At 47.7% G+C, this 26,288-nt stretch overlaps 7 protein-coding genes across 7 annotated transcripts; 2 read left to right on the top strand and 5 right to left on the bottom strand.

The window, feature by feature from the left end:
• Positions 1–5,659: 5,659 nt before the first annotated feature.
• On the bottom strand, positions 5,660–7,954 carry VC83_09609 (uncharacterized protein). The gene has a single exon (XM_024473022.1). It carries the CDS (start codon positions 7,622–7,624, stop codon positions 6,428–6,430), a length of 1,197 nt encoding a protein of 398 aa, XP_024328790.1. The 5' UTR covers positions 7,625–7,954; the 3' UTR covers positions 5,660–6,427.
• Positions 7,955–12,128: 4,174 nt separating this feature from the next.
• VC83_02474 (uncharacterized protein) lies at positions 12,129–13,279 on the top strand (the record flags this gene model as incomplete). The annotated part of the gene is made up of 4 exons (XM_024466135.1): positions 12,129–12,367; positions 12,417–12,738; positions 12,800–12,939; positions 12,994–13,279. 4 exons carry the CDS (start codon positions 12,129–12,131, stop codon positions 13,277–13,279), a joined length of 987 nt encoding a protein of 328 aa, XP_024326492.1.
• A 3,280-nt stretch (positions 13,280–16,559) lies between these two features.
• VC83_09608 (uncharacterized protein) lies at positions 16,560–18,643 on the bottom strand. The gene has a single exon (XM_024473021.1). It carries the CDS (start codon positions 17,452–17,454, stop codon positions 16,621–16,623), a length of 834 nt encoding a protein of 277 aa, XP_024328789.1. The 5' UTR covers positions 17,455–18,643; the 3' UTR covers positions 16,560–16,620.
• On the bottom strand, positions 18,620–19,969 carry VC83_09607 (uncharacterized protein). The gene has a single exon (XM_024473020.1). It carries the CDS (start codon positions 19,653–19,655, stop codon positions 18,777–18,779), a length of 879 nt encoding a protein of 292 aa, XP_024328788.1. The 5' UTR covers positions 19,656–19,969; the 3' UTR covers positions 18,620–18,776.
• Positions 19,970–22,459: 2,490 nt separating this feature from the next.
• VC83_02473 (uncharacterized protein) lies at positions 22,460–22,759 on the bottom strand (the record flags this gene model as incomplete). The annotated part of the gene is made up of 1 exon (XM_024466134.1): positions 22,460–22,759. One exon carries the CDS (start codon positions 22,757–22,759, stop codon positions 22,460–22,462), a length of 300 nt encoding a protein of 99 aa, XP_024326487.1.
• An 845-nt stretch (positions 22,760–23,604) lies between these two features.
• VC83_02472 (uncharacterized protein) lies at positions 23,605–24,352 on the top strand. The gene is made up of 3 exons (XM_024466133.1): positions 23,605–23,746; positions 23,805–23,864; positions 23,922–24,352. The coding sequence occupies exons 1-3, from the start codon at positions 23,692–23,694 to the stop codon at positions 24,095–24,097; spliced, it is 291 nt and encodes a 96-aa protein (XP_024326486.1). The 5' UTR covers positions 23,605–23,691; the 3' UTR covers positions 24,098–24,352.
• VC83_02471 (uncharacterized protein) lies at positions 24,353–26,286 on the bottom strand. Its single transcript, XM_024466132.1, has 4 exons — positions 25,998–26,286; positions 25,626–25,946; positions 25,001–25,556; positions 24,353–24,863 (listed from the first exon to the last, which is right to left on the bottom strand). The coding sequence occupies exons 1-3, from the start codon at positions 26,256–26,258 to the stop codon at positions 25,107–25,109; spliced, it is 1,032 nt and encodes a 343-aa protein (XP_024326489.1). The 5' UTR covers positions 26,259–26,286; the 3' UTR covers positions 24,353–24,863; positions 25,001–25,106.
• Between the last annotated feature and the right edge of the window lie 2 nt (positions 26,287–26,288).

The raw sequence follows: 26,288 nt of genomic DNA, 5'->3' as shown, positions 1-26,288 counted from the left end.
GTAGCCACGGGTATAAGCTGGTGTGGCTGCGTCAGAGTCGGGTCACCCTAGAGGCCGTGGGTCCTCAGGCATCAAGGCCCCACTAGGGGACACGTATCCCCGAGTCGGAGGCGGACCGCCGGGGGCCCAAGTCCGACTAAGGCCCCGAGTAGATAAAGTAGCTGAGCCCCGTACTATTAGGGGCTTAGAGTCTAGCTTGTTGAATACAGTACTGTCTGCTATACCTAAGGCTTAAGGCACGTTGTCCACATAATCCTTACAGGTTTAGTAATACTCTTTACAGACCAATTCCCTAGTAGAGGAGCTCACCTTTGAAAGAAAAGGGATTTCGACTCCCGATCTACTCCGGCCCTGCCGAATATTTGCAGGTTCTGCTTCAGATGGTCTGCAAGTGGCAACCCGGATGATATAACATATGAGGTATTCTTGGGGTGTGTACCCATCCACATCTGCATTTTTGGATCAGAACGCCTGCTGCATTCCCGCTGATAAATTTACTAACCTCCGAACACATTTTGCTGTCATCTATTGGTCCATTGCCAGCAGTCTTTGACCAGAGTCGAGCAGCTTGAGATTTCTTTCCCTTTTTGCCCCAATCATCATTCTAAAAGTACCGTATCAGTTATGACTTTTCATTGCGACCACACGTATGGACAGTGTCGGGCTATAATGAAAACCTTGATGCCACACTTTAGTTGTAGTACGGACTCGTTCATAATGGATGTTGCGGCAAATACCTGCTAATTGCGAATGATCAACGAAGTAATAGAAAACAATGAGAAACGGCGAACAGATGACTTGAGCGTTTGAAAGTAAGCTGAAAGACCTCGGGAATAACAAGGGATGATATTTTCTTTCACACGTCATTCTTGCATATACTTTAGTGATGTCGCAAGAAACTTGAGTTTTTGAACTTTAGCAAGCCGATTCAATAAATGACGTTTGAATCTTGTTTACGTCATGGTCAGAGAGCCCACAGTGCCAATCATCCTATTCCTCTCCCCTCCCAGATTTACCCCTGGACCACTCACTCACTCTCACCAACTTACAGCTCCCCCTTTCACCAATCACAGCCCCCTTCTGTCATACTGACATTCGTTGCACTCAGTTTGCTATCAAACTCAAGAGCAAACTTGGAAATCTCCTCCTCAAACCTACAAGTCACTATACATATTTTGGCTTATCACACCAACAACAAGAGCAATACTACTCAACGATTGCTACAACCATCTATGATTTATTACACATCATCGCTCCTTAGTTACTGGGCCGATATTACCACATAGCATATCTCTACAACCCTCTATGATTCATTACATGACATCACTCATACTACCACATGACATATCTCTACCAACTAGAGGCCTAGGAGCATGAACGATAGCTCTAAAAGCTCTGTAATGGTGGGTGCACCAGATATGAGAATCTAGCCACCCAAGGAAGGGATGAATTTACTAAGACAACACACTGTCTTAGGAAACAGAGCCAAAGGGTTGTAGCTTAGACTATTCCACAACGCAGCAATCAGGTGTATGATGTGGTGAAGTGGTTTAGACAAGTTGCAACAAATGTTGAGTCTGAGAACTCAGGGGTAAGTCAGAGGTTAGCACCTCACTGACTTTTCAAAAACAGAGAATAACAAGATCAATGCTTGGAAGCTTGGAAAAGACGTAGAAGTATGTGCTAGTCGATTTACTGTATTGTCTGCTTGCCCTTTCTTAAGGAAAGGGCAATCCTATTTATGCTAAAGGAGTGTAGTTCTCTCATTTTCCAAGACTTTCCATGACTTACCAGGCTTGGTAACTGTAGTCGACATAAGAGAATCCCATAGAACCATCTCTTAGGTTCGTAGCCTATAGGAAGTAAAAGGAGGTCCAAGGTCAGAGTACCCCTATAGACAAATTATGTCATAGACAAATTATGTCATAGACAAATTATGTCATAGACAAATTATGTCATAGACAAATTATGTCATAACTTAACCAATCTTGTGGGTAACTAAAGAGCGATGACATGTAATGAATCATAGAGGTTCGTAGGAGCTTTTAGAGCTATCGTTCATGCTCCTAGGCCTCTAGTTGGTAGAGATATGTCATGTGGTAGTATGAGTGATGTCATGTAATGAATCATAGAGGATTGTAGAGATATGCTATGTGGTAATATCGGCCCAGTAACTAAGGAGCGATGATGTGTAATGAATCATAGATGGTTGTAGCAATCGTTGAGTAGTATTGCTCTTGTTGTTGGTGTGATAAGCCAAAATATGTATAGTGACTTGTAGGTTTGAGGAGGAGATTTCCAAGTTTGCTCTTGAGTTTGATAGCAAACTGAGTGCAACTAATGTCAGTATGACAAGATCAGAGGGATTTGCTGCAAGCCATTCACAGGCATCTGATAGAGAAGTCCCTTCCATTAAATGAATTACATTTAATTACTATATAAATTACTATGGGGGGGAATGCCGAAGGTTTTGGTAAGGAGTAGCAGTAAACGTATGCAAGTTGAGGTGGCGCAAACTGCTTCCTCTCGCTTCGAGGTGGCGCAAACCGCTTCCCCCCCCGATTATGGCTTTGCTCCGTCTCGCAGTGGTCAAAACACTAAGGCCAAAACTCGCAGGGGAGGCAATTTACCAAGCCGATCAAGAATTGGATGAATACCTGGGTGCTGGTGATGAATAAGAGCTAAACTCATTTCACCATGGCATTGAGCCGAGTGGAGACTGGGATTCGGAGCTGGTATGGAAACGCACACGTCTATGCTGCATGGTGTATTCATCACTTGGAGACATGGAAAAGGAGGATGAAGATCACTATACCGAGCTAGAACATTCGCATCCCACCAACATATACTCTAATTTAATTGGAGTTGTCTCACCTGTAGTTGCTATCTTCCTCACTTCAATTCTCAAATTTATGGGCGAGCGGGCAATGACCGTAGCCGGTAGAGCCGCTTACCAGCATATGCAGTGTTGCCAGTAGTGTGATATTTGTAACGCTGACTTCTAAACGATAGAAGACACAGAGGTTTCTTGCGTAAGGTTGACTTGACAGAGGAGGCAGGGGATTAGACACAAAGGCTTTCCAAGTAACACGTTACAGTATTGTAAAGAATACTATATTGAGTTGAGCACAAAGCTCCTATCTAAGGAAATACTATCTACTTATATAGTGGCGTCCTGCCTCATGGGTAATCTGGATAGTTGGGGGATAGCTAGATATTCAGGATAGTTCGTGGATAGCTCAACTATCCAATATCCACTAGTTTCTGCAACTATCCATTAGCCCCGTCACATGGCAGCCTACCCCGCTTGCCCCCTGTGACTCACACATCACGTTACTAGGCCCTGGTCCTGTAACCATGACGTCACGTTACCGTAGCCGTAACAATATTGCAATATATTGCAAACAAAATCTACTATTGCACTGCAACAATATTTGAATTCCGACTATTGCACTGCAACAATATATTGCAATATTAGTATTGCAATATTGAAGCTATTGCAATATACTGATAGTATTAGATGGGCATCAGCCACGATAAGTCTGGATACCACAAAGCGAACGACGACTTAAAACAACGATTCTGGGCATAAGTTGCACAAGTTGGCTTAGGCATTAATGCGCTGGATCCTCTTTGGAATAAAACCACCCAGGAACTTTGCAATGCTTTTGGATTGTGTCCTTTGATACTCGGGAAGTTACGAATACCAAAGCCACTAGAGCCCAGCGAAATGGCAACCGAGACTGGTTGTATACGGGCCGTATTACTAGCCGTATACAGCTAGTATTGAGGCTTAAAATTTGAAACAAGGGGTTCGAATAACTTCAATTGATAGATTGTTATATACAGTAAAATCTCGATAACACGATGGATAGCATCACGTAATTTCATATCGTGTTAACAAGATTATTGTGGTATCAAATACACGTGACTACGTTATCCAACTGTCCAAAGTGCCTTGAATGACCTCATTTGCCTGCTTAACCTTGACAAGCCGCTCAAGCCGTTCTAAAGTTCTTAAATACTCCGTACTTAATACGCCACTATTCCCAGCCTCAAGAAACTCAATTAGAACTTGTGTGGCTTGTAAAGCTGACTGAGTTGTTGGCACAGGCAGCAAGACTTGCTCACTGCTTTCGTCATCATCTTGAGCTCCAGGATCCTCAACATCTTGAGTATAATGTGAAAGAACTTCTTGTAATGCCTCTTGATCTTGATCCTGCTCTCCACTACCGTGTATACAGTGTGGTCGATGGTTGAGCAGTTAGTCAGTTAGTTTAGCAGTTGGTTGGTTTGGTTGAGAAATCCTTGTAAATAGTTGGTTTAGTTGATGCGCTCGGAACTATCAGTTGAACTAGTTGATCAATGCCAAACTGCCAGTTCAACTAGTAGTTTGAAACATGCTAGGAGTGAAAGTCGCAATAAAAATTTCCGGTAATACTGCACTGTGGGAAAAAAAACATCCACAAAATGTCCCAAACAACGCTTTGTAGGAGGCTCTGCTGCTGCGCTGTCATCAACTGGCACATCAGAACTGAACAGCAGCCAGTATGACGACGCAGTTCTTCCGCAATCGACACAGACACCATCCTCTAATGCCTCAACAAGTGTATCACGAGGCAAATCCAAGGGAAGAGCCCGTGCCGCAAAGCTTGGGTATACAAATATATGAGGGATAGTGTTGATGTTCAGCATCTATTTCTGAGGGCAGATGGAAAGCCAGAGTGGCGCTGTCAATTCTGCTTGCAGTCCTATGAGCTGTCTGGTGGGACACTGAATCCGAAGCTGCATCTTAACAGGGAGCATGGTATCTTTGAGGATTCTCAGCGGAACAGCATGTCAAGAACGTGCAGCTGAGTATTGCAGCTGCAATGGATAATGCTGGTAACAATCCTTTCAAGCGCCGGAAACTTGAAACTGTTACAGAGTCTACTGCTGCCACTAAGCTTGATGGTAACACCATCGAGGTTCTTTATACCCGATTTATTGTGAGCTGTAATCAACCATTACGATTAGCAGAATCTCTCAAATGCCGAGCCTTCCTAACCTATCTGTTGGGAGTAATTCTGTGGTGCTGGGATATAGGGCCAAGAATGTATGTAAATCCCCGATTACCGTAATTAGTCCCGGGCGCACCAGAACAGAACGCTTCACTGTAGTACAGTAAAATGGAATAAATGAATCAATTCAATTGCTCCCTATCCTACGGGCCTACGTATCCTATTTGTAGGCAAAGGGGGAAGCCCAAATACCCTGTACAACTAGGGTAATTACCTGAGCCGTGTAGGGTTTCGGTGGCTGCATCAGACTCTGCACAACCATCTAGCATAGGAGTCGGACGGTCGCCTTGGGAAACACAGCTGTCTCAGGGCCAAACAGCCACCGTATCCCAAGGTCTGTGTCCACCTTCCCCCATCCAACAGCCCCCTTACGTAGTCCGGAGGAAAAATGATAAAATGAAATAATCGGGTGGCAGACTGGATATTACCAACCACCATGTTACGGCTACGGTAATGTGACGTCATGGTTACAGGACCAGGGCCTAGTAACGTGACGTGTGAGTCACAGGGGGCAAGCGGGGTAGGCTGCCATGTGACGGGGCTAATGGATAGTTGCAGAAACTAGTGGATATTGGATAGTTGAGCTATCCATGAACTATCCTGAATATCTAGCTATCCGCCAACTATCCAGATTACCCATGAGGCAGGACGCCACTATATAAGTAGATAGTATTTCCTTAGATAGGAGCTTTGTGCTCAACTCAATATAGTATTCTTTACAATACTGTAACGTGTTACTTGGAAAGCCTTTGTGTCTAATCCCCTGCCTCCTCTGTCAAGTCAACCTTACGCAAGAAACCTCTGTGTCTTCTATCGTTTAGAAGTCAGCGTTACACACCACCCACGCCGGAAACCTTCAGTAACCAGCTCTTATTGAGTACGAATATATGGAGGAAGGATCCTTCCTTCCTTCTTTTTCTCTTTACCGTGATTCCGGTAAAGCGCGAAAGCAATGGCCGCGCCGGCCAGGTCATTGCCTCCTGTCCTTTATGGACAGGGCCGAGGACTCGGTGTTGGACCCATCCTCTCCTTGCGTTCGGTGTTGCCGCCGAACGCTCTTCTCGTCACTGTAGGGTGCTGTCACTACAGCCCCCTACCATCGATACTGCATATCGACCAGCTTTCTCACCGCTGTGGTGCTGCTGCACAGCCCCCTACCATCCAGCGGCCTCTCAGTCTCCGCCCCCCTTTTCTACCCAGACTTCGGCGCCGATAGTGACCAAAATAGGGGTCGCCGAGCACGCCGAGAGCTTGGCGCCCCCGAGATTTTGCCTACAGCAGGCCTGCCTGCGCCGAACGGCGGTTCGCCTGGGCGGCAAACGGCCCTGTCTGCCAGACGGCAGGCTGTTGCCGTAGAGAGGTGCATTCTAGGGTCCTACGGGCCTCGCTGCACCAGGTATCCCTGTATGCAGTGCGCGAGAGCCGGCAGCGGGAGCGGCTTCGTTCAGTAGGTCCGCCAGCATATCCTTGGTGGGAACGTACTCGATAGCCATCTTGCCGAAGGCGATTAGCTGGCGTATGTAGTGGTAACGTACGTCGATATGCTTCGTCCGGCGATGGGACATCGGATCTGAAGCGATCGCTAGGCTGGCCTGGTTGTCGCCGAAGATCTGGACCCGATTTCCCCTGCCGCCGAGCAGTCTTTCGCGGCCGATTTCCTGGAGGAGCGTGCGGAGCCACTGCCCCTGCTTGCTTGCCTCGCAGAGAGCGATATACTCTGCTTCAGTAGTGGATGTCGCGACGCAGCGCTGCTTCGCCGACGTCCAGCTAATAGGCCCCCTATTCAGCATGAATATGTAGCCAGATATCGAGTGCCGATCGATATGGTCCCCTGCGTAATCCGAGTCGCTGTAGCCGCATAGGTGGGGTGGTATGCCGCTCCCTAAACCCTCTCCCCCGAAGGAGAGTCTTAAGTCCCGGGTCTTCTTCACATAGCGTAGTACGTGGAGAACCCCGTTCCAGTTTCGTATCGTAGGCCTAGAGCAGCTCTGGCTGAGCTGACCCCAGGCGTACGCGATATCCGGCCGTGAGCACAAGGCAAGCCAGGCCAAGGACCCTATACCACGCTGGTAGAGGTACTGGTCGGCTTCAGCCTCACCGTCATCGCCCTTGAGAAGGGCAGCGCGATCGACCGTCGCAGGCGTCAGGCGCGGCGTGGTCTGCTCAAGGCGGAAACGCTTGACGATCTCGTCAATATACCCTTCTTGGTCGAGGTATAACCGGCAGCTTCTTCGGTCGCGGGTGACCCTGATACCCGGTATCATATCCACCTCTCCGAGATCCTTGATCTTCCAGCGTTTTCCGATTCCCTTGACCACCCGGTCGATCTCTGGATGATCCTTGCCTAGGATCAGCATATCGTCGACGTATAGACCGATCAGGATCTTCCGGTCAGAGGTTACGAAGATACTGGGTTCGCTGAATACCGGTTCGAAACCCAGCTCGCCGAGGCCTTTACAGGCCTCAATATACCACTCGCGGCCGGCCTGCTTCAGGCCGTATAGCGACTTCCGCAGTCGCAGTACCTGGCCGTCCGGGCAGTATAACCCTTCGGGCGGTGCCATATAGACCTCTGCGTGGAGGTTGGAACGTGGGTAGGCGCTCAACACGTCGATCTGCCGGATTTCCAGATCCTCACTGGCACCGATCGACAGCAGGAGCCGGAGGGACTCTGCTCGGATCGTCGGTTAGAACGTCTCGAGGTAGTCATCACCAGGGATCTGACCGAAACCCTGCGCAACGAGTCTTGCCTTGAAGCGGTCAACCAGGCCGGTGGGTGTATATAGGCTGCGCACTGGGTACTCATGAGTCGAGTAGTAGAATTTCTACTCACCCAGCTGAGTTACTCACTCATATCCCGAGTATTGTTGAATGAGGATTACTCACTTGCCGGGTACCTAGTATAGGTCTTGGCAACCCAGTTATATCACGTGTTTGATTAGTCATTGAAAAGGGGGTGTGATCGTGACTTGACATTGATATCGATATCGTAAAACGCCATAACTCAATAACTCCATTCCCATGTCGTTGATATCCTATTCCACACTATAACCTTTGCCTTTAGGTACCAGGTTACCAGAAGGTTGCCAGAACTTATCTAACCTTCATTCCTGGGTGAGACATTTCCATCGATTAAGCCTACAGCTCCATGATTAAACATCATATCCCGCAAACGCCGAACCAATACCATATCCTTTGCCTGAATTGTCACTCTCTTCGCATGAATAGCAAGGAGATTTGTCACTATAACTGTTAGTATGTCCCTGTCACTATGTTCAAGTATCATACTCTCAAATTCTCGAATGAGGAAGCATTCGGCAGCTTCCTGGAGAGCTAGGATAGCAGATTGCTGGAAGCGAAGATTGGACTTGAAGTCTTGTGCGATTTCCCTAACAAGACGCTGGAATGAGAGCTTTGGAATAATCAGGCGAGTATCAAGTTGCTGTCTTCTGATATCGCGGAGAGCCTTGGTGCCTATATGTTTATTAGAGAGTTCTGGTAATCCTCTGGTAATCCTCTTACCAGACTTTGCACGGCGCATGGCCTTCTGAGCATGATTGTTGCAAGCTTGAGATGAGCGAACTGGAGCTTTTCTTGCTGTGCGCACAGCCTTTTCCTCTCCCTTTCCCTTTCCACCAAGCCTAGAGCCAGCCTGTAATCCAAGTGGCATCCTTGGTGCTGTGCCGCCAGTTGATCTCCTAGCAGTTTGCTTAATACGAGCCATTTGCTAACATTAAGATGAGTTAGTGAAGTATACACAAGACAAAGAAGTAGATCAAAAGATATATGTACTTACAGTGAGTTTGTAGCAAGGATGTTGTAGAAAGAGTAAAGAAAGAGGTAGAGGTTGAAAGGTATGTGTTTTATTTGAAGGCAGTGTGCGGCACAGATACCTGATTACCTGTGGTGTTCAGGTAATTACCTGGGTAATTACCTACCTGGGCTCATTCTCAAAATACCTGAGTATCCCGGTATTTTCAGATACTTACCCAGATACATGCCAAGTATTGCCAAGTGTAGCCAAGCCGCACAAATGCTAACGTTGAAATACTCGTCTTCATGCTTGATATGGTGATAATTGCCGTGAAAATGAGTGACTCTCCGTTGTCAGACGTGCCGACGGACCTTGATGGCTATAATCCTCACGATGAGCCAGCCCTACCAGGGCTTTTTACCCCTTTTCAGCAATCAAATCCAATTCCTGTCCGTCTACACCCGCCTAGCCAAATGCTACCGCCAACGCAGTCGCTGCTGTTCACGAAGGAACTATATTCAAGAATACTACTTGAGAGCAACCCGCCAACTATCAAAGTATGCTGTATGCAGCCTAATTGCGGATACTCGCCCGCAGCTCAAACCCATGCTCAAGCTGCTGCTTCAACTGGCAATCTTTGGAAACACTATAGTCTTAAGCATAAAGGAATCTATGATGCTCTTAAACACAAGAATACAGCGCCTTCAAGTCAATCTAGCAGCACATCATCATTTTTTGAGCCTCGGAGACCAGCGACCCATGAATCAAGACCAACAAACAATCCAGCCAAATATAGAGAGTTAGTGCTATCGTTTATAGTATCTAATAACCTGTCTTTACGCATTATCGAAAGCTATTCATATCGTCAATTAGTACGGTTCTTAAGTCCATCTGTGTTATCACTTTCGTCAAGAACATTGCACCGAGAACTACAACGCCAATTCTCATATCACCGAGGCATACTACAGCTTGAACTCCATTCTCATATTATACATGGAGGCCGGATATCCATAACGACAGATGCATGGTCTGCACGGAACTATACAGAGTATGCTGCTGTTACCGCTCATTGGATTAATGATAAATGGCAGCAGAAATCAAAATTGCTTGATGTGATACATCTTCAAGAGCCTATTCATAGCGGTGAATACTTAGCTCAGCAATTAGCAGCTGTAACAGATAGTATAGCTATTACAGGCGCTATCTTTACATGCACCTGAGACAACGCATCATCAAATACTGTGATGCTCTCAGAATATGAGAAATTGGCTAGCAACGCCCAAACATCAACTCAACAACCTTGGACATTTACTGTCAAAGAAGGCGATGTCCGGTGTATTGCACATATCATAAATATCACAGTTCAAGCCGCTCTTACGAGTTTAAAAGCAGAACCAGATGTAGAGACAGAGACATACCGGTGTGAGCAAGGTGCAGCTCGGATTCCATTTAGTAGAGATAGTCATGTGGAAGTCATGAATGCTCTTGCAAAGCTACGAAGACATATCTATGTCTTTCGTAATCGACGAGCATGGAAGGATGCTTTACAACGACAAGTCAAAGCTATAGGTTGGACATTTACTGTCAAAGAAGGCGATGTCCGGTGTATTGCACATATCATAAATATCACAGTTCAAGCCGCTCTTACGAGTTTAAAAGCAGAACCAGATGTAGAGACAGAGACATACCGGTGTGAGCAAGGTGCAGCTCGGATTCCATTTAGTAGAGATAGTCATGTGGAAGTCATGAATGCTCTTGCAAAGCTACGAAGACATATCTATGTCTTTCGTAATCGACGAGCATGGAAGGATGCTTTACAACGACAAGTCAAAGCTATAGGTTTAAAACCACAGCAACTATCACTTGATATGCCAGTACGATGGAATTCAACACATCGTATGCTTGATACAGCATTAAAACTCCAAATACCAATCACAGCAGTATGCATAACACAACAGCTTGATATTAGTATGAAAGATATTGCATTAACTACAGGAGATTGGGCTGTTATTAAAGATCTTGAACGACTGTTCTTAATATTTCTCAAACCATCAAGACGGCTACAAAGTGATACATACCCGTCACTTAACTTTGCTATTCCACTTTATCTTAAAATGATAAATAAAGTTAAGAAGATGCAACAAGAAGTTGGCGAGCACTCAGCAATTGGTATTGCATGCACAGTAGCTTATCAAAAGCTTCACGCGTATTATACTCTTGCAACAAATCAGCAATGTAAGCACTCAGCTGTAGCTACAATTTGCGATCCACGGATGAACCATACAGTGTTTAAAAAGATATATCCAGATAGTACAGATCATGTACGAATCACACGGGCAAGAGCACAGTTTGAAGATGTTTGTAGAACATATAAGACACGGCAATATCATCTTGATACAGAGCGTATTGAACGTGAAACAGCTCTTGCAGATGCATTAGGAAATGCAAATACTAGAGTGCAAGAACCAGATTCTGATGAAGATTTATTTGCATCAGAGGGTATATCATTTGAAGAACCAGAATGGAAACGATGGATGCTTGAACCACGGCCTGGTGAGCATACTGATATTCTCAAATATTGGTCTGCAAAGCAATATCAATATCCAATAATTGCTCAAGTTGCTCGAGACCATCTTGCAATTCCTGCGACATCAGCACCATCAGAACGGGTATTTAGCAATGGTAGCGATATCATTACTAAGAAAAGGAATAGATTGTCGCCATCGACAATTAGATATATGCTTTGCTTACGGAATTGGGGTTATTTACCAGATGCCGACAGCGACGGTGATGATGCAGATGATGAGGCAGAAGAATAGGAATAGGGGCTGTCTATTTTATTATTATATTTGTCACGAGTTTCACTTTTCTAGTTACATATTCTAGTTACATATCATTATCTATTTCAAATATCAAAAGCGTCATTTTTGTATACGGAATTGAGGCTCAACTACCTGCTAAAGTATCTGTAAATACCTACCTTACCTGAGCAAAGTCGCTCAGATACTTACCTTACCTGGCGAGGACCCAGATACTACCTGGGTAGTATCTGCCGAACACTGTTTGAAGGTACGCGTTGTAGTGTTGTTTAGAACAGTAATTATTTGCAGGTGAATATTCCTTGACGAATATAATTGTTTGCAACTTTAAAAAAACAACAACCTTACAACCAACCACCTTCCTTGGTTACGTTCCGATCTACACATTCTTCTTCTCTTTTGCGCTTTACCTCTTCACTAGGACCTCAAGTAAGTTTATTATCTTGATTCTACAGTCAGAACTTCTGATGATCTTCTGCTAATCACGTGTTTAGCATGGCGAAACGCAAGGCACCTGAAGAACTCTCCACTAATTTGAATACTATCAAAGCTCGCAACCGCGTCTCCAACCTTACTGAAGATGAGAAGGCTGTTCATTTAGCACTCAAGGCTGACCATGGCGATCTGAGCTACTACTTAAAGAAGTTATACAAGTCTGCAAAGTATATCGCTGCCTCTGCTGAAGACAAGACACGTCTACAGAATGAATTGAAGGTTGAGCGTATTCGTGTTCGGTAAGTTCCTTCTGGTAATCTCTGGTAGCCTTAATCTAACTATAAACAGGACTGAAAAGGGCACCCATGCATCTTGCATTGCGAATCAGAAAGTCAAGAATACTAGCGCCCCTTCTTCTTCTCCACAAGCCCCACCATCTACTCCGCCACAACTTCTGTCTGAGCTTGTTGCATTTGAGGGTATCACCAGTATCCCAATCGATGACGATCATAACAGCGAATGGGAGGATACTGAGGTTGAAGACGATTTAGAGTTGGAGCTTATGTTACGGCGCGACGATATTTTAAATGACGAGGCTGTTCTACCAGATGAGCTTTCTGATGAAGAGATCGCTAGCATCCAGGCTCTCTTAACTCAAGCACGCATTGATGTTGGTACCTCATAGTCTGGTAATCTTCTGGTAATCTTCTGGTAATACTAACGGTTGATAGGCCCATGAAGAGTCCAATTTCCGCAAGTGGCAACATTTCTGGGATAGCTGTATCCGCTCATATACGAGAAAGGCTGGAAAGCTGAGAAAGAAGCCTGAGCATCTCTTTGAATATATGCCATGGATTGATGTAGAAGAAGGGTACGTCTCTGATCATTCTAGCAATCTTCTAGAGATACTAATTGTTTATTATAGCACTTTTCACAACGTTATCCCACCACATAAATATTTCTGTTTGTACGAGCAGGCAGTTTGGACAAACTTTACAGCTTGGAAGTTTGGAAAGTGGGCCCAATTACCAGGACCTGCGCAGTGGTACCCAAAGTCTTACAATCTTGTCGACAACGGATGGTTACAAGTCTCCACTCATAGTTCTAGCTTCAAAGAGGCGTTCTTACTTGTCTACTCTAAGAAATTTGATAAGGAAAAGTGGGCTAAGGTATCAGCTGCACAGGATATGTTGTTTCTGGAGTTAGAGTAGAGGAGAGAAATGGAGTATTTGATTTTCCGACGCGAATAGGGGCTATAGAGATTTAAGTATTTCATCGTAGCCAGACTTCTGGTAATCTTCTGATAATCAAACAATTTGCTACTTGCCAAATGTCATCGCAATATTCAGAGTTGTTTGACTCTGACAATCCTATTTCTAATATATTCTCAGACTCTCTTCCCTCTTCTCAACGACTATCTTCATTAAATCAAATCCCTGCGGGCCTCGAATATACTGGCAAATTAAACCAATTCATCAAATGGACTAAGGATACACACGATGTATTCATTGAGTGGTGGAAGCTATCACGATGGTATGAACAACACTCAGATCATACTACAAAACTCCTTACGAAGATTGCATGGGATTCAACCAACCGGAGTTCTCAATACTGGAGAATTTATCACCAAGGAGCAGACCGGCTTTCTGGAGACCATGTGTCATTTGTACCTATTGTTCGAAGGCCCTTACGCATCCTGCAATCAAGTCTGCTGGCCCAAAGTCTATGGCAACACATCTTGCATCAGACATTTGCAAAAAGAAGTCACGGATGGGTAAGGATAGTCTCTATCAAATGCGAATCAATCAGATGCGACCTCAACAGGTAAGGATTACCAGATTATTACCAGAATTATATAGGCTAATATCTATAATAGGATCATATTCTCACACAAGAGGCATTTTACGAACAAGTTCTATACACAGTTATCTCAACTCATAGCTCGTTCCGCTCAGTCGAGGATCCTGAATGGAAAAGGCTTGCTATCTTACAGAATCCTCACTATCCACTACCCTCAGCAACAACTATTCGAAACCTCTTAACAACAAAGCTCACACAAATCGAAGAAGAGATGCTACAAGATGTTGTTCCTGGTTCAAAGATTGCATTATCGCTCGACTGTTGGTCAAGTGTTACTCGACTTTCATTTATGGGTGTTATTGCATCATTTATCGACCGTCATTGGAAAATGCAAGAGGTCTTGATTGGGTTTGAACCTATATATACAGAGCATACTGGTGCTGAGTTATGTGGAATACTTGAAAAAGTTATCACAAGGCAGCATTTAGAAGGACGAATTATATCCATTACGACTGATAATGCGTCAAACAACACTTCAATGATGAGAGATGTGGAAATAATGCTTGATAGTATTGCAGACAACGAGCATTTCATTGGAGGAAAAGTACAACACATACCCTGCCTAGCTCACGTTATTCAACTTGCCCTTAGTGCTCTCCTTGGTCGAATCCGGATTACGCCAACAAATCAAGAGATCTTAATGAACTGGGAAGAAGAGAATCAGATGGAGGGCCTTGCAAAGTTGCAGAAGGACAAGGGTATTGGATTTACACTTGGAAAGGTATATATTCTCTTGTTAGTTCTGGTAAACTTCTGGTAGTCTTTTCTAATATCTCATAGCTCCGGAAGCTCACTATCTTTGTTAATTCAAGTCAAACTCGAAGGAACAGGTTTATGACTTTGCAAAAGGCAAACATGAACCGGGGTCAATCATCTCAGAGGCTTCTTCGACTTATTCAAGATGTATCAACTCGATGGGATTCGACATGCCATATGCTTCTGCGAGCACAGCAACTCAAGTCAACAATCAATCAATATACTCGAGGCGATCATGGTGCTCACATGTTCAGACTTAGCGAGCTAGAATGGAAGCACATCGAATACATCATTGATCTTACAAGGCCATTCAACTTCTTTACAACAAACATTGGATCGTCAGCCGGACCTTTCTGCTATACACTTGGAGTATATCAAAAACTCTTATCAACGCTTGAAGGAACTCGGCACCGGCTACGGCATAAGACATATCCATGGGCAGCAAAGATGACTTTAGCAATCGATGCTGCAGAGAAGAAGATTAGGAAGTATTATAACAAGCTATACACAAATACTGGATCTATCTTCGCATTTGCTAGTATCTTAAATCCTAGTGTGAAGCTCTCACACTTTAACAAAAAGGTTTGCAAGCTTGACTTTTCAATACGAAATTGGGAGACAGAGTTTGAACAACAGTTTAGGACTCTTTATAAAGAGCAGTACTCTACAGTGCGAGTTGCGAGTCAATCAGGATTACGAGATGCAGATATGGATCCATTAGCCTTAGTATTGCAGCAAAGTCAGACATTAAATGGGACTCGGGGCCAGCGAGAGGAATATGTGAATGAGGCTGATCTCTATCTTGATGCTCGTAAGTTTCTGGTAATCTTCTGATAATCTTATTCTAACTTGTATAGCACATATCTACACAAAGATATTGCTATTTTGGCAACAAAAGGAAGAGCAATTTCCTGGTCTATCAGCAATGGCTCGTGATATACTTTGTATTCCTGCTGCTGAGTCTGGAGTTGAGCGAGTCTTTAGTGCCGCAAAGGACGTATGTGGCCACCGACGTGGTCAACTTAATCCTGAGACGATTAAGAGTATTATGCTTATATATTACTCTCGACAATACAAGAATCGTCAAGGTCATCGTGACAAGCTTGCAGATATGATGGACGTCGTTGATATGACTGAGGAGCAAGTCGAAGAAGAGTATGAGGCACAACGACAACGGATGTGCAATTCTATCGAGTTACAATATATCAGCGATGAAGAAGAACCACGATCAAATACACATATCCGAGAGACATATTCAAAGGTACAATATCCTCCGTTTAATCCTCAGCGGCCACAGCAACAGCAAGACTTATCACAAGCTGCACATGAAGAACGACAAATGCGCTACCAACAAGGTGAAGAAAGAGATAGGGCTGACCGTCTTAACGAGACCTTATACGACATCCCAGATGACGATATCCCAGATAATGAAGATATAAGAGAAGATGGTAATAATGAGGAGCCTATACTTCCAACTATTCATGACGATGAAGATAAGGATATGCCGTCCTCGCCACCAACGCCTATCCAACGCCCTCGGAAGACTGGAAGAGATCTACTTGATATCTTTCAAGCTACTCGTCAAGACCCTATAAATACTTTAGGTATTAGTAGGTCTGGCCGGCCTCATCAAGCAAGGTGGAAAGATGTTCTTGAGCATATATAATATAGTGTTCTGATAATCTTCTGATAATCGTGGTACTTAGATAGAGGAATATACGTGATTCGTTCTCACAGCTTATTAGAGATGGTAGAGTGATGCTGATAAATGTAATACTTTAAGTTAACTTACAACTGTAACCATAAAACAGTATTAATCGTATGAGGGACTGTTCACGTAATGCATATATCTTACACGTGACAGCCGAGTACTCACTGGGTTTTTACAGAGTAACTGAGTATTGGCCTCACTCACCGAGTCGAGTGAAAGGTTCAGCTACTCACCCAGCTGAGTAACCCACTGAGTGAGTGAGCCGAGTATTGGGCGAGTAGTGCGCAGCCTAGGTGTATACTTGACGTTGAACACCCAGCGACGACCCAGAACTCGTTTTCCGCGCGGGAGCTTTGCCAGCTCCCAGGTTCCAAGCGACTGGAGCTGCGCCAGTTCTTCCTTAACAGCTAGAGCCCAGTCTGCACCGTGGTCAGGGTCGTTGATCGCCTCGGAATATCGTTCAGGGATCGGTATTTTCGACGGCGTCGATGCCTCGAGGGCACCTTCGAACAGCCGCGTTGGTCGACGCTCCCTTTCGCTTCGCCGAACGATTGGTTCTTCAGCGGGTGGAACTTCCCGCAGAGCAGCTTCACTTTCTACGAGGATCTGGTCCCCTGGAGAACCCAGATCATCTTCTTCCTCGAGGAAGAGCTGGTCGCTGCCATCGTCCTGGCTACCGTCTTCGCCGCTGATGCGGTCCCTCCACCCCAGCAGCTGTTCGTGCGGGGTCACTGCAGGGCGATCCGCGATATCACCAATAGGCGGTCCCTCTTCTGGGGCGCTGCCGCTCTGGTCGCCGGGTTCTTCTGCTTCGATAGCAGGTTCCTGTGGGACATAGGCCCCCATGGGATCGAAACCTACATCCTCGGGCGATCCTTCATCGGAATCATTGCCCTGGAGGTCAAGGATCTGACTCTCCACGAACCTCACTGAGGTTGCAATAAGGATCCGGTCTCCGACCGGATCGTACAGCCGGTACTGCTTTGAGGTCGGCATATAGCCGACCAGAGCAGTCCGTATGGCGTTCGGGGCAAGCTTGTCGCCGCCCCTCTGTTCCATTGAGATGTTGGCGTATGCGACGCAACCCTAAACCCGGATATGGGCTACAGACGGCCGTCTGCTGCTGTATGCCTCCTCGGGAGACTTATCGTCTGGCCCAATAGGTAGCCTGTTACGCAGGTAACTGGCTGCCATCAGCGCCTCAGACCAGAGCTTCCTGGGCAGGTGTGCGTAGGCAAGCATCGCCCGGATCAGGGCCACCAGCGCTCGGTTCAGGCGTTCAGAAACGCCGTTCTGATATGACGTATACGGCGTCATATATTCGAACAGTATGCCCTGGGTAGGTCCAATATCCTTCTCTAGGGCCACGTACTCGCTAGCGTTGTCGCAGCGCACAATCCTGATCTTCCTGCCGGTTTCCTGCTCGACGCGGACCTTGAAGCCATGAAGACCGTCCGTAACTGCGATTTCGCAGTCATAACGTAGACCCAGGTCTTCCTGGTGTAGTCGTCCGTAAAAGTAACGAAATAGACGTTCCCACCGTGGATATCCGGCACCCGGTAGGGCCCCCAGATATCGCTATGGATCCTGTCAAGGGGGGCTTTTGCGTGCTCTGATGCCTTCCTGTTTATGACCCGCGTACTCTTGTTGAGCAGGCACTCTCCACACGGGTCCGCGAGGTCACCGATCGGCCCTGGTATACCATCGACGACAGTATGGGCCGAACTCAGGCTCTTCAAGCTCAAGTGCCCGAATCGCCGATGCCAGAGCATGGCTTCTTCTGGTGACATCGCCACTGCGCGTAGCGCAGCGACGGCGCCTTCCTAGGTGCCGTCAAGGACGTAGGAGTGGCCAGACCGAACGGCAGTGCCGATTACCTGGCCCTTGAGCTCAAGGAGCATCTTCCCGCTGCTGGTCGTACGGGTCATGATCCCCCTGTCTTGGAGGCCGGAAACCGAGATCAGGTTCCCAGCAAGCCCTGGTACGTGGAGTACCCCGTGGAGCTGGATACGGTGCTTTCCACCCCTGAGGACGATATTGAAGGCGACAGTTCCTTCAGCGACGGCTTGGATCTCCATCCCGTTAGCAAGTCTAACTGGGATTGGTCTGTCGAGGGGGGCGTAGTCGACAAAACTTTTCTCGTCGAACGTCATATGACGGGAACAGCCCGAATCCATGATCCAGGCCACGCTTTTGTCCTGAGCTTCGCCGACCCAGGCCGCACTATCGATGGTGGCGATCCAAGACGTCTCGGTGGATGGGGCAGTGACCACATTAGCGATGGCGACGTCCGCTCCTTCGGGGGGTGGTGATAACCCCTTTCCGCCACCAGGAGCGGCGAGCGGGCCGGTCGACGACCCTGCCGATGGGGGCTCTCCTCGCTACTTCGACCGGCACTCTCTCTCGAAGTGGCCGGTCTTCCCGCAGTGGTAGCACGTACGGGCCCTTCTTGGGGAGAACCTGCCTCCCCCGCCTCTGCCCCGACCGCTCCTTGCCTTTGGCGACTCATCGCCGGTCGAAGCCTGTCGAGCTGACTCTGCAACGGGTTTGGCCTCTGCTATCTTTTCCTCGATATCGAGGAAGTGCTGGACGATATCCTCGTAGTCGGTGACTTTCGCTGCCATAATCTGGGCGGCTGTGATATCGTACTTGCCCCCGCGCTTCGATAGGATCGCGACGAGGCGGCCAGACTTATTCAAGTCTGTGGGCGCTTCTCTGGGGTTCATCTGGTTTATCTCATCCTGGAGATCGTCGAGCCGGGTGACGATTTCGCTCACCGATGCCATCAGGGGAGGCGAGTACCTGTTGAAGGCTTCGGTCTTCGAGGATATCTGCTGTATCTCAGTCCGAGCAAACAGCTTCTCGAGCTTCTCCCATTTCTCCTTCGCTGTGCGGAAGCGGACGATCTGGTCGACGATATTCTGGGCGCATCCTGACAGGATAAGGGTGCTCGCCCGGACGCATCTTCGCTCAGCGAGCTGGTCCTTCTTGGCCTGAGCGAATAGCTCTTCCTTAGTCTTGGGCTTCGGCTCGGCCTCAGCCAGGGCATCTTCGCCCTCCTTTCCGCTCTTTGACTTAGGCAGGGGCGAGATCCCAAAGTCGTTGAGCAAGACGTCGTCGTCCAGATTATAAGCCTGGTCGATGGCGCTCCATACCCTCTGATCCATAAGGATAAGGCGCATCTGCGTCGCCCAGTTCCGATAGTTTGGCCCTGTAAGCTTCGCAAGCCGGGGCCGTTCGGGGGAGGTGGTAACCTCCATTTTTTTTTCGGGGCAGTTATCACTTTCTTAGTGAGGCCGGAATCCTGTCACTGAGCTGGAAGTCTGCTTGCTGCGGGCTTCTTGTGACCGAGGGTTCCCGGTGAGCAGTTCAGGTTCTCACTTTATCGATGTGAGGATTTCGGAATTAAATCGATTCCCGGGGCGTTCTGAGTGGCACCGGGCTCATAACCTGTTGGGAGTAATTCTGCGGTGCTGGGATATAGGGCCAAGAATGTATGTAAATCCCCGATTACCGCAATTAGTCCCGGGCGCACCAGAACAGAACGCTTCACTGTAGTACAGTAAAATAGAATAAATGAATCAATTCAATTGCTCCCTATCCTACGGGCCTACGTATCCTATTTGTAGGCAAAGGGGGAAGCCCGAATACCCTGTACAACTAGGGTAATTACCTGAGCCGTGTAGGGTTTCGGTGGCTGCATCAGACTCTGCACAACCGTCTAGCATAGGAGTCGGACGGTCGCCTTGGGAAACACAGCTGTCTCAGGGCCAAACGGCCACCGTATCCCAAGGTCTGTGTCCACCTTCCCCCATCCAACACTATCTAAATGCCGACATTAACACGTGGCTAGCGACGTCACACACAACAGTTGCTATTTGGGTCTTTATTTATATGACTGCTGCCAGAGAGCAATGGCTAGACTATAGCTCGCATTCCTGAGTGGGAGTGTTGAATTTGTCAGTACTGCAAGCCCCTGATCGAGACTGGGTATATAGTCAGCGATCGCCTCCTGTATTTTAGTTGAAGTAGAATAGAACGTCATCCCTTCATCTATTTGCTCTCAGTACTTGCATTTCAATCGTCCATCCTGAACTCTTTAGCTTAACAACCCTTTTGCGACTTCACTACGCGTTTGGCATAACTGCGTGATTATGCCAAGGGGCACTAAGTTTCTCAGTATAAGTGTAATTGAAAAATAAGACATCTGTTGTCATGTAGTCTCTTGGCTGATATTTAGCATTCCGGGAGTGAGACTCTGACTTAGTAGACAACAAGGGGGGAGGCAAGTAACCCAAGGGGTGGGCAAAATGGCATCCTTCGTAAATCGTGGAATTCCATCAGAGGTTCGCCTTTGGAAAGCAGTACAATGCCAGTAACTATGAGGTAGTGATTGAACCAAGGCACCCTCCCACGGCTATATCCATCTGTCCCTGAGCTCAACGTGTCTCAATCGGAGGACCCTTGTGACAGGGCGCCGAGGCGGGTGCTGCGGTTACGTAGGTCGCGCTGACCGGACAGGGCGCGCTGCGCTGGGCATAGCTGCATACGACAACAACACATGCATAACGCAGCATCGCGCTCGATCTAGCGGGTGTAAGGCCGCCCTCGGGACGCATCTGGTTAGTCACCATGTTGCGCAATCTTGGGGTCCCTACGTGATTGCGATGTGCCACCTCGGTGCGGGCCGCGTCTCAGCGATGAGGCTTGCGAGTCGCTGGGTTACAAGAAATGCTGGGGAGAGCACGCGGGCGCGGGGGGCGCCACTGGGTGGGAGGGAGTAGACGTGGAGCCCAAAGCCTTATCGATTCATCCCCATGGGGTGTCACGACTCGTGCGTGCAGCCCGGGAGTCCGAGGGATCGTTAATTGCTGGAAATTGATATAATTCCTACAATTAAAACTGATAAAATGCCGTAATGATAATTATAGCTCTGAGTGACCAAAACTCTCGATTTTTATTTGCATTTTTTTTGTAAAGATTAATAGGTGACAAGGTTTCGAAGCCTCTACTACCCTCTAAGTGATTTATCATGCACAGTCCCATCTTAAAATTTGTACTCTACAAGTTATATTTCTTGTCACGCGTACAAGCCTATCGAATCAATTACCTGACACGAATCCATCAAATTGTCTCAGACGACACAGCAGGCCGTCACGCATATCATATTTGCGCGGCCGATGGGTCACCTCCTACTGGCCTCAGATTATCTACCCCTTTTGAACCTGGCTCGTCCCCCAACAACCAACCAACAGCTAAGGGTTATCTGACCAAAGCTCACAGGCCACTCAAACCTTCCAGGGTTGCATTGAAGTTGCAACGACGCCGATATAGTGCAAGGCGAGGTTGAAAGCGATGTACACATTACCTTGGGCATTGCTACTTTACGAGTACGTCCAGGATCTTCTATCCCAAAGTAGATGACGAGCTAGGCTTGCATCAGATCGCCGACCGGTGTGCAGGGTTCAGGACGTTGACTCGCTCTACCAGGCAAAGAAATGTGGTACATTTGGAATAGTATTTTCGAAAGCTTCAGACGCTATGTACCCCGCCGATATGTGTGTTGCCGCCATTGACGATGGCGGCTGTGATCACGATCTCGCCGTGTAATGCATCAGCCCGACGGAAAGCTACTCCGACAGGTGGAGTTGTGGCCTAGCAGTCCTGTATTTTTGCATAATCTCTGATGTTACTAGGATCTGACGCTGTATACCTCATCGCCGGTTTTCCACATATACCAGGGAAGCGGCACTTTTCTGAGCCAGGTCGTCGCACCTCACATACCTCCACAGAAGCTCCCACAGCTTCTTTCCCTCAACACCTAGCAGCCTTAAGATCTGCAAGATCCATGCTGAGATCGGTTGGGCAAGTGACTCGTCATGTACCAGGAGCGCCACGAGGATGATACCAATGAGGCGACAATATATTGTTTGTCAGAGCTGAGATAAACTCTTTTCAGAAGGAAACTGTTTGTGTCGGTCGATGCCCTGTGCTTTGTACTCCCAACCACGCATACCCAGCCAGGAGATACGTGCGACACAGCATGGGAAGAAATGACTTGCTTCTAACGTCTTCTTAGATGCCTGCCATCTTCCATCCCCTTGGAATTAGCACTATCGGATATAGGAAGGGGGCCGGGGGGGTTGAGACTTCTTGTTCTTGGGGATGTCTCACTGTCCATTTGAGACGCACGTTTCTTAGTATCGTGAGAACCAAATTGCTCAGAAATATTGTCTTGCTCATTCCAGTAAATTTTCTTTGCTCGGGGGAGGCAAATACCATCCATTGGTGGCTGACTGCCTGGGATAGGGTAGAAGTGACGGGGGATAAACGGGTACTCATTCCAGCCTGAACCTTGCTGCATCCGCCTCCGCCTTTCAACAGGCGCCAGATCATATCGTGTTTCGGTTTGACAGAAATATTTTATCCAAACGACAGCATTTACCAAAGGGTCAACACTCTCCACTTTATGGATGAGGCTGCAAGGGCGCTATGCAGGTAAGCTGTGCCAGCGCCATTCCCACCGTTGGTGGTCATGTCGAATTCGGCCCAATTGGCTAGTCTCCAGTGCATACCATACCGCGCCTCTAAGAGGATCTACTCAGAAAATTCCCGCGATGACGGTCACATTAATGAGATAAGGCATCAGGAGGGGTGCTGTCCTTCCAGAACCCAACTGCGCCAGAGGCGTGCTCACGCTTACCTCGGCCATTGTTCCAACTCATTTCAACCTAATCACAACACACATGTCGTTCATTACCCATCCGCTCTTAGATATACATACGGATTGGTCTTAGTCCATAGGTATTTATCCCCAAATACATGTTTCTGCTGTGTTGGCACTTATCGTTTTTTTATGCCCAGTCCCCAAATTGCTTTTGCTCGCCCTCATTGTATTTGTACAACTTTCACTATGAAGCTATTGAAACCCACCCTTCGTCGCCCCCCCCTTGGACTACCTTGCAGCGCTTTGCCAAATATAGATGCTATCTCAGGCCGAGCCATACTTACCTTCCGATCATACGACCGGAATTTGTTCTGTGGGATGCATGGTGCCGAGTCCTGGTTAGGTTGCATATCCGCCTGCACCTTCGCGCTGGCCTCATGAGTGCCAGCTAGTCCTACATCAAGCTACCCATTCGTCACAATAGAGAATAAGTATAAAGATTCCGGATGCTCAACAGCTTCATCAACTTTTCTTCCAAGCTAAAACCTTCCAATAATTAGTCTCTTTACTCACCAACCACTCACTCAATTCCAACTATATATCCACATATATAGATATACACACTCAACATGTCTTATTCAAGCCCCAGTCCCGCAACAAGCACCTGGCAAGACAAGCTTCAAGGTGGGTCACAGTGCACAGATCATTGGCGCCATTGAATGTTGATTCTAATATCTCTCAGAGAGATGCCGCACCGCGCAAATCAACCCACCAGTTTTCAGCATTGTCTCCGACAGACGAGGTATGAAAGCTCAAAATTCAGTTTCCTTAAAAATAATCAGCTGACTTTTGTCACAAGGAGGCCGAACTGCCTGGTCTAGCACTGTCACGGTGTCCGGCCAAAGCATTGCCGCCCGATATTGGTACGACGGCCAATACCTCAACAACGCCAAAGAAGACGCTGCAGAAGTGGCTCTCAAGGCCCTTGGCAACTCCAGCCCAACGTCACCAACACCGGGCCGACACGGATGGTAGAAATTTATGCTCTCGCATCATCTGTGCGCCAGCGATTTTCGGAGCGAGACGAACACTTGCTTCCAGCAGCACCTGTATGATATGATATGAAACGACTTGGCTTAGATTCGGGATGCTCATCGGAATGGATATTGGGGCGTAGTCCGGCGCAAGAAGGAATATTGGGGCGTCCAGGAGAATATGTATGAGCAGGACTAGGGATTTATTTTGGATTTCAACGGATTTGCTACAAAAAAAAGGGACGTGTAGTGTATGAGGGCTTTGGAAAAGCACTTCAAAAAGCAGCACTATGAGAATAATACAGTCTGTTCCACCTTGTTTCCCGAGGCGTAATTGCACCATATTTTTTTTGTTCCTTGCCTTTGTCGACGCTATTTTGGTGCAGCATGCAGTAGTACCGTGGAGGGGCATGGGGCCAAAGATCTCCAGCTCCGCATGTCGCTGCAGAATTCTCAGGGCGCATGGCATGCGAGGCGACGCGAAAATTCCAGCACATTACACATCGCACTTGCGAGTCAACGCGCTGCCGTCGGCAGTCACGTTATTCTCAATTGGGAAATAGATGTGTGTTCTAGTGCCTTAAAAATGAAAATGGGGGTTTGACGATCCCATGAGGGGTGCTGGTGTGGCCCGAAGTCCGAAGACGGGGATATGTGGTTGTCAGCCAATTAGTTCGTTGAAATACTCCACATACCACAGTCAGCAGTGGGTGCACAGTAACTATTCCCACAAGTGAACACGGAATACCCAGAGTTACCAGGTCCACCTCGAGAACTAACCCCCAGTTTTAAACTGCAATTATCATATTTAGACCTTTATCGGAGTACCCAGTATCGAACTTCATGAACTCTCCCCATAAACTCAGAGAGTTTCACACGGAATACCCAGAGTTACCAGGTCCACCTCGAGAACTAACCCCCAGTTGATACAGCTTGCACAGTAGCTCTATAGTACATTCAAGCCTCTATACATATCTTACATCAACCACCAACTCCCCAGATGTTAACCCCTACAGCCTCCTCCCCTTCATCCTCGAATAAGTCAAGTTCACTCTCGCTGACGTTGCGGCCTTGTGTACCATCGCCCGCTTATCCCACACGCCGCTCTTTCCTTCTACCACACTGATAATCTCATCCGCGAAGCGCTGCGCAAACATCGTGGGCCCACTGCCACGGCTCTTCTTCTTGAGTACCGTATCCAGGATCCACATGATGGCTGTGCGGCGGCGCTGGCGCAGGCTCAGGGGGACAGGAACTGGCAGCGACAAACCACCTCCGGCGGCACCCTTCAGTTGGCGGATGCGCATGAGAGGTGCGATGGAATCGATGGCGACGGCGAGGTAGTTGATTGGGTTTAGAGGCAGTTCGATTGGGGGCGGGGAGCCAGGGACGAGGGGGCGAGCTTGAGACGGCACTGGGGGAGGTGCAGTGCGGAGCTGGTTGAGGATGTAGGACATATGCTGGAAAACGAGACAGGCGTTAGCTGCGTCATTCTGCCAGAATCTGGGATGATGGAAGTGGAGAACTACCCTTTGAGCAATGCTCAGCTTGCCGTGTTGCATGAGGAGGTTTGTGACCTGAGAAACGATCGGATCATAGCGCTCCTTGCGATTCGAAAATGGCTTCAACGGCATATCCGGCAGCGGGAATTTATGGCCCACCATCTCTGGCGTCATATCACTCGCGTGCCCTCCATTGACAATCGCCTCCATCTGTCCCAGTGCCAGCAGGTTATCAAAAGTCGTGGCTCCCTCTTCGCCCGCGGCCTCTGCACTCCTCTTCGCATCCGTAGGCTTCTCCTTCATCACTTCAGGCGCCTTCTCCGCTAGCTCGGGGTCCCGTTTTAAGATCTACTCCAGTCAGTTCGCCGCTTGGGTCGCGCGGGTTGGATGAGCTCATACCTCCTGCACTGGTGTCCCTTGGTCCAGCTCTGGTGTGGCTTTGCCGGTAGCCTTGCCGACCTGTACGGCTTCCTCGCTCGCATTAGGCAGGGCATCTGACGATGTCGGGTTTGAGCTCGGTTTGGGGTGTTTCGAGTCTGCGAAGGCGCGAACGGGGTGTGTGCGGAGGGTAATGGGTGTGTGACAGGCAATTGATGGCTGGGGGGCCGGCCGAATGTTCAGGAACCTTGAGGCGGTCCGTAGAGATATGCGTGGTGGCATCGCGGGCTGTATTGTGGAATTGACGATACT

This window comes from Pseudogymnoascus destructans, assembly GCF_001641265.1.
Source record: "Pseudogymnoascus destructans isolate 20631-21 unplaced genomic scaffold scaffold_5, whole genome shotgun sequence".
Taxonomy (NCBI): Eukaryota; Fungi; Ascomycota; class Leotiomycetes; order Thelebolales; family Thelebolaceae; genus Pseudogymnoascus; species Pseudogymnoascus destructans.
This window is presented reverse-complemented; position numbering and strand designations above follow the sequence as displayed.

What these genes read in the sequence shown, in the direction of transcription:
- VC83_09609 (XM_024473022.1), bottom strand. Translation starts at nt 7,624, where the DNA reads ATGGCACCGCCCGAAGGGTTATACTGCCCGGACGGCCAGGTACTGCGA.
- VC83_09608 (XM_024473021.1), bottom strand. Translation starts at nt 17,454, where the DNA reads ATGGAACAGAGGGGCGGCGACAAGCTTGCCCCGAACGCCATACGGACT.
- VC83_09607 (XM_024473020.1), bottom strand. Translation starts at nt 19,655, where the DNA reads ATGGAGGTTACCACCTCCCCCGAACGGCCCCGGCTTGCGAAGCTTACA.
- VC83_02472 (XM_024466133.1), top strand. Translation starts at nt 23,692, where the DNA reads ATGTCTTATTCAAGCCCCAGTCCCGCAACAAGCACCTGGCAAGACAAG. An exon ending in CTGGCAAGACAAGCTTCAAG is followed by an intron (nt 23,747 to 23,804) that starts GTGGGTCACAGT and finishes AATATCTCTCAG; the next exon opens with AGAGATGCCGCACCGCGCAA. An exon ending in CATTGTCTCCGACAGACGAG is followed by an intron (nt 23,865 to 23,921) that starts GTATGAAAGCTC and finishes TTTTGTCACAAG; the next exon opens with GAGGCCGAACTGCCTGGTCT.
- VC83_02471 (XM_024466132.1), bottom strand. Translation starts at nt 26,258, where the DNA reads ATGCCACCACGCATATCTCTACGGACCGCCTCAAGGTTCCTGAACATT. An exon ending in AAGGGACACCAGTGCAGGAG is followed by an intron (nt 25,947 to 25,997) that starts GTATGAGCTCAT and finishes TGACTGGAGTAG; the next exon opens with ATCTTAAAACGGGACCCCGA. An exon ending in AGCTGAGCATTGCTCAAAGG is followed by an intron (nt 25,557 to 25,625) that starts GTAGTTCTCCAC and finishes CTCGTTTTCCAG; the next exon opens with CATATGTCCTACATCCTCAA.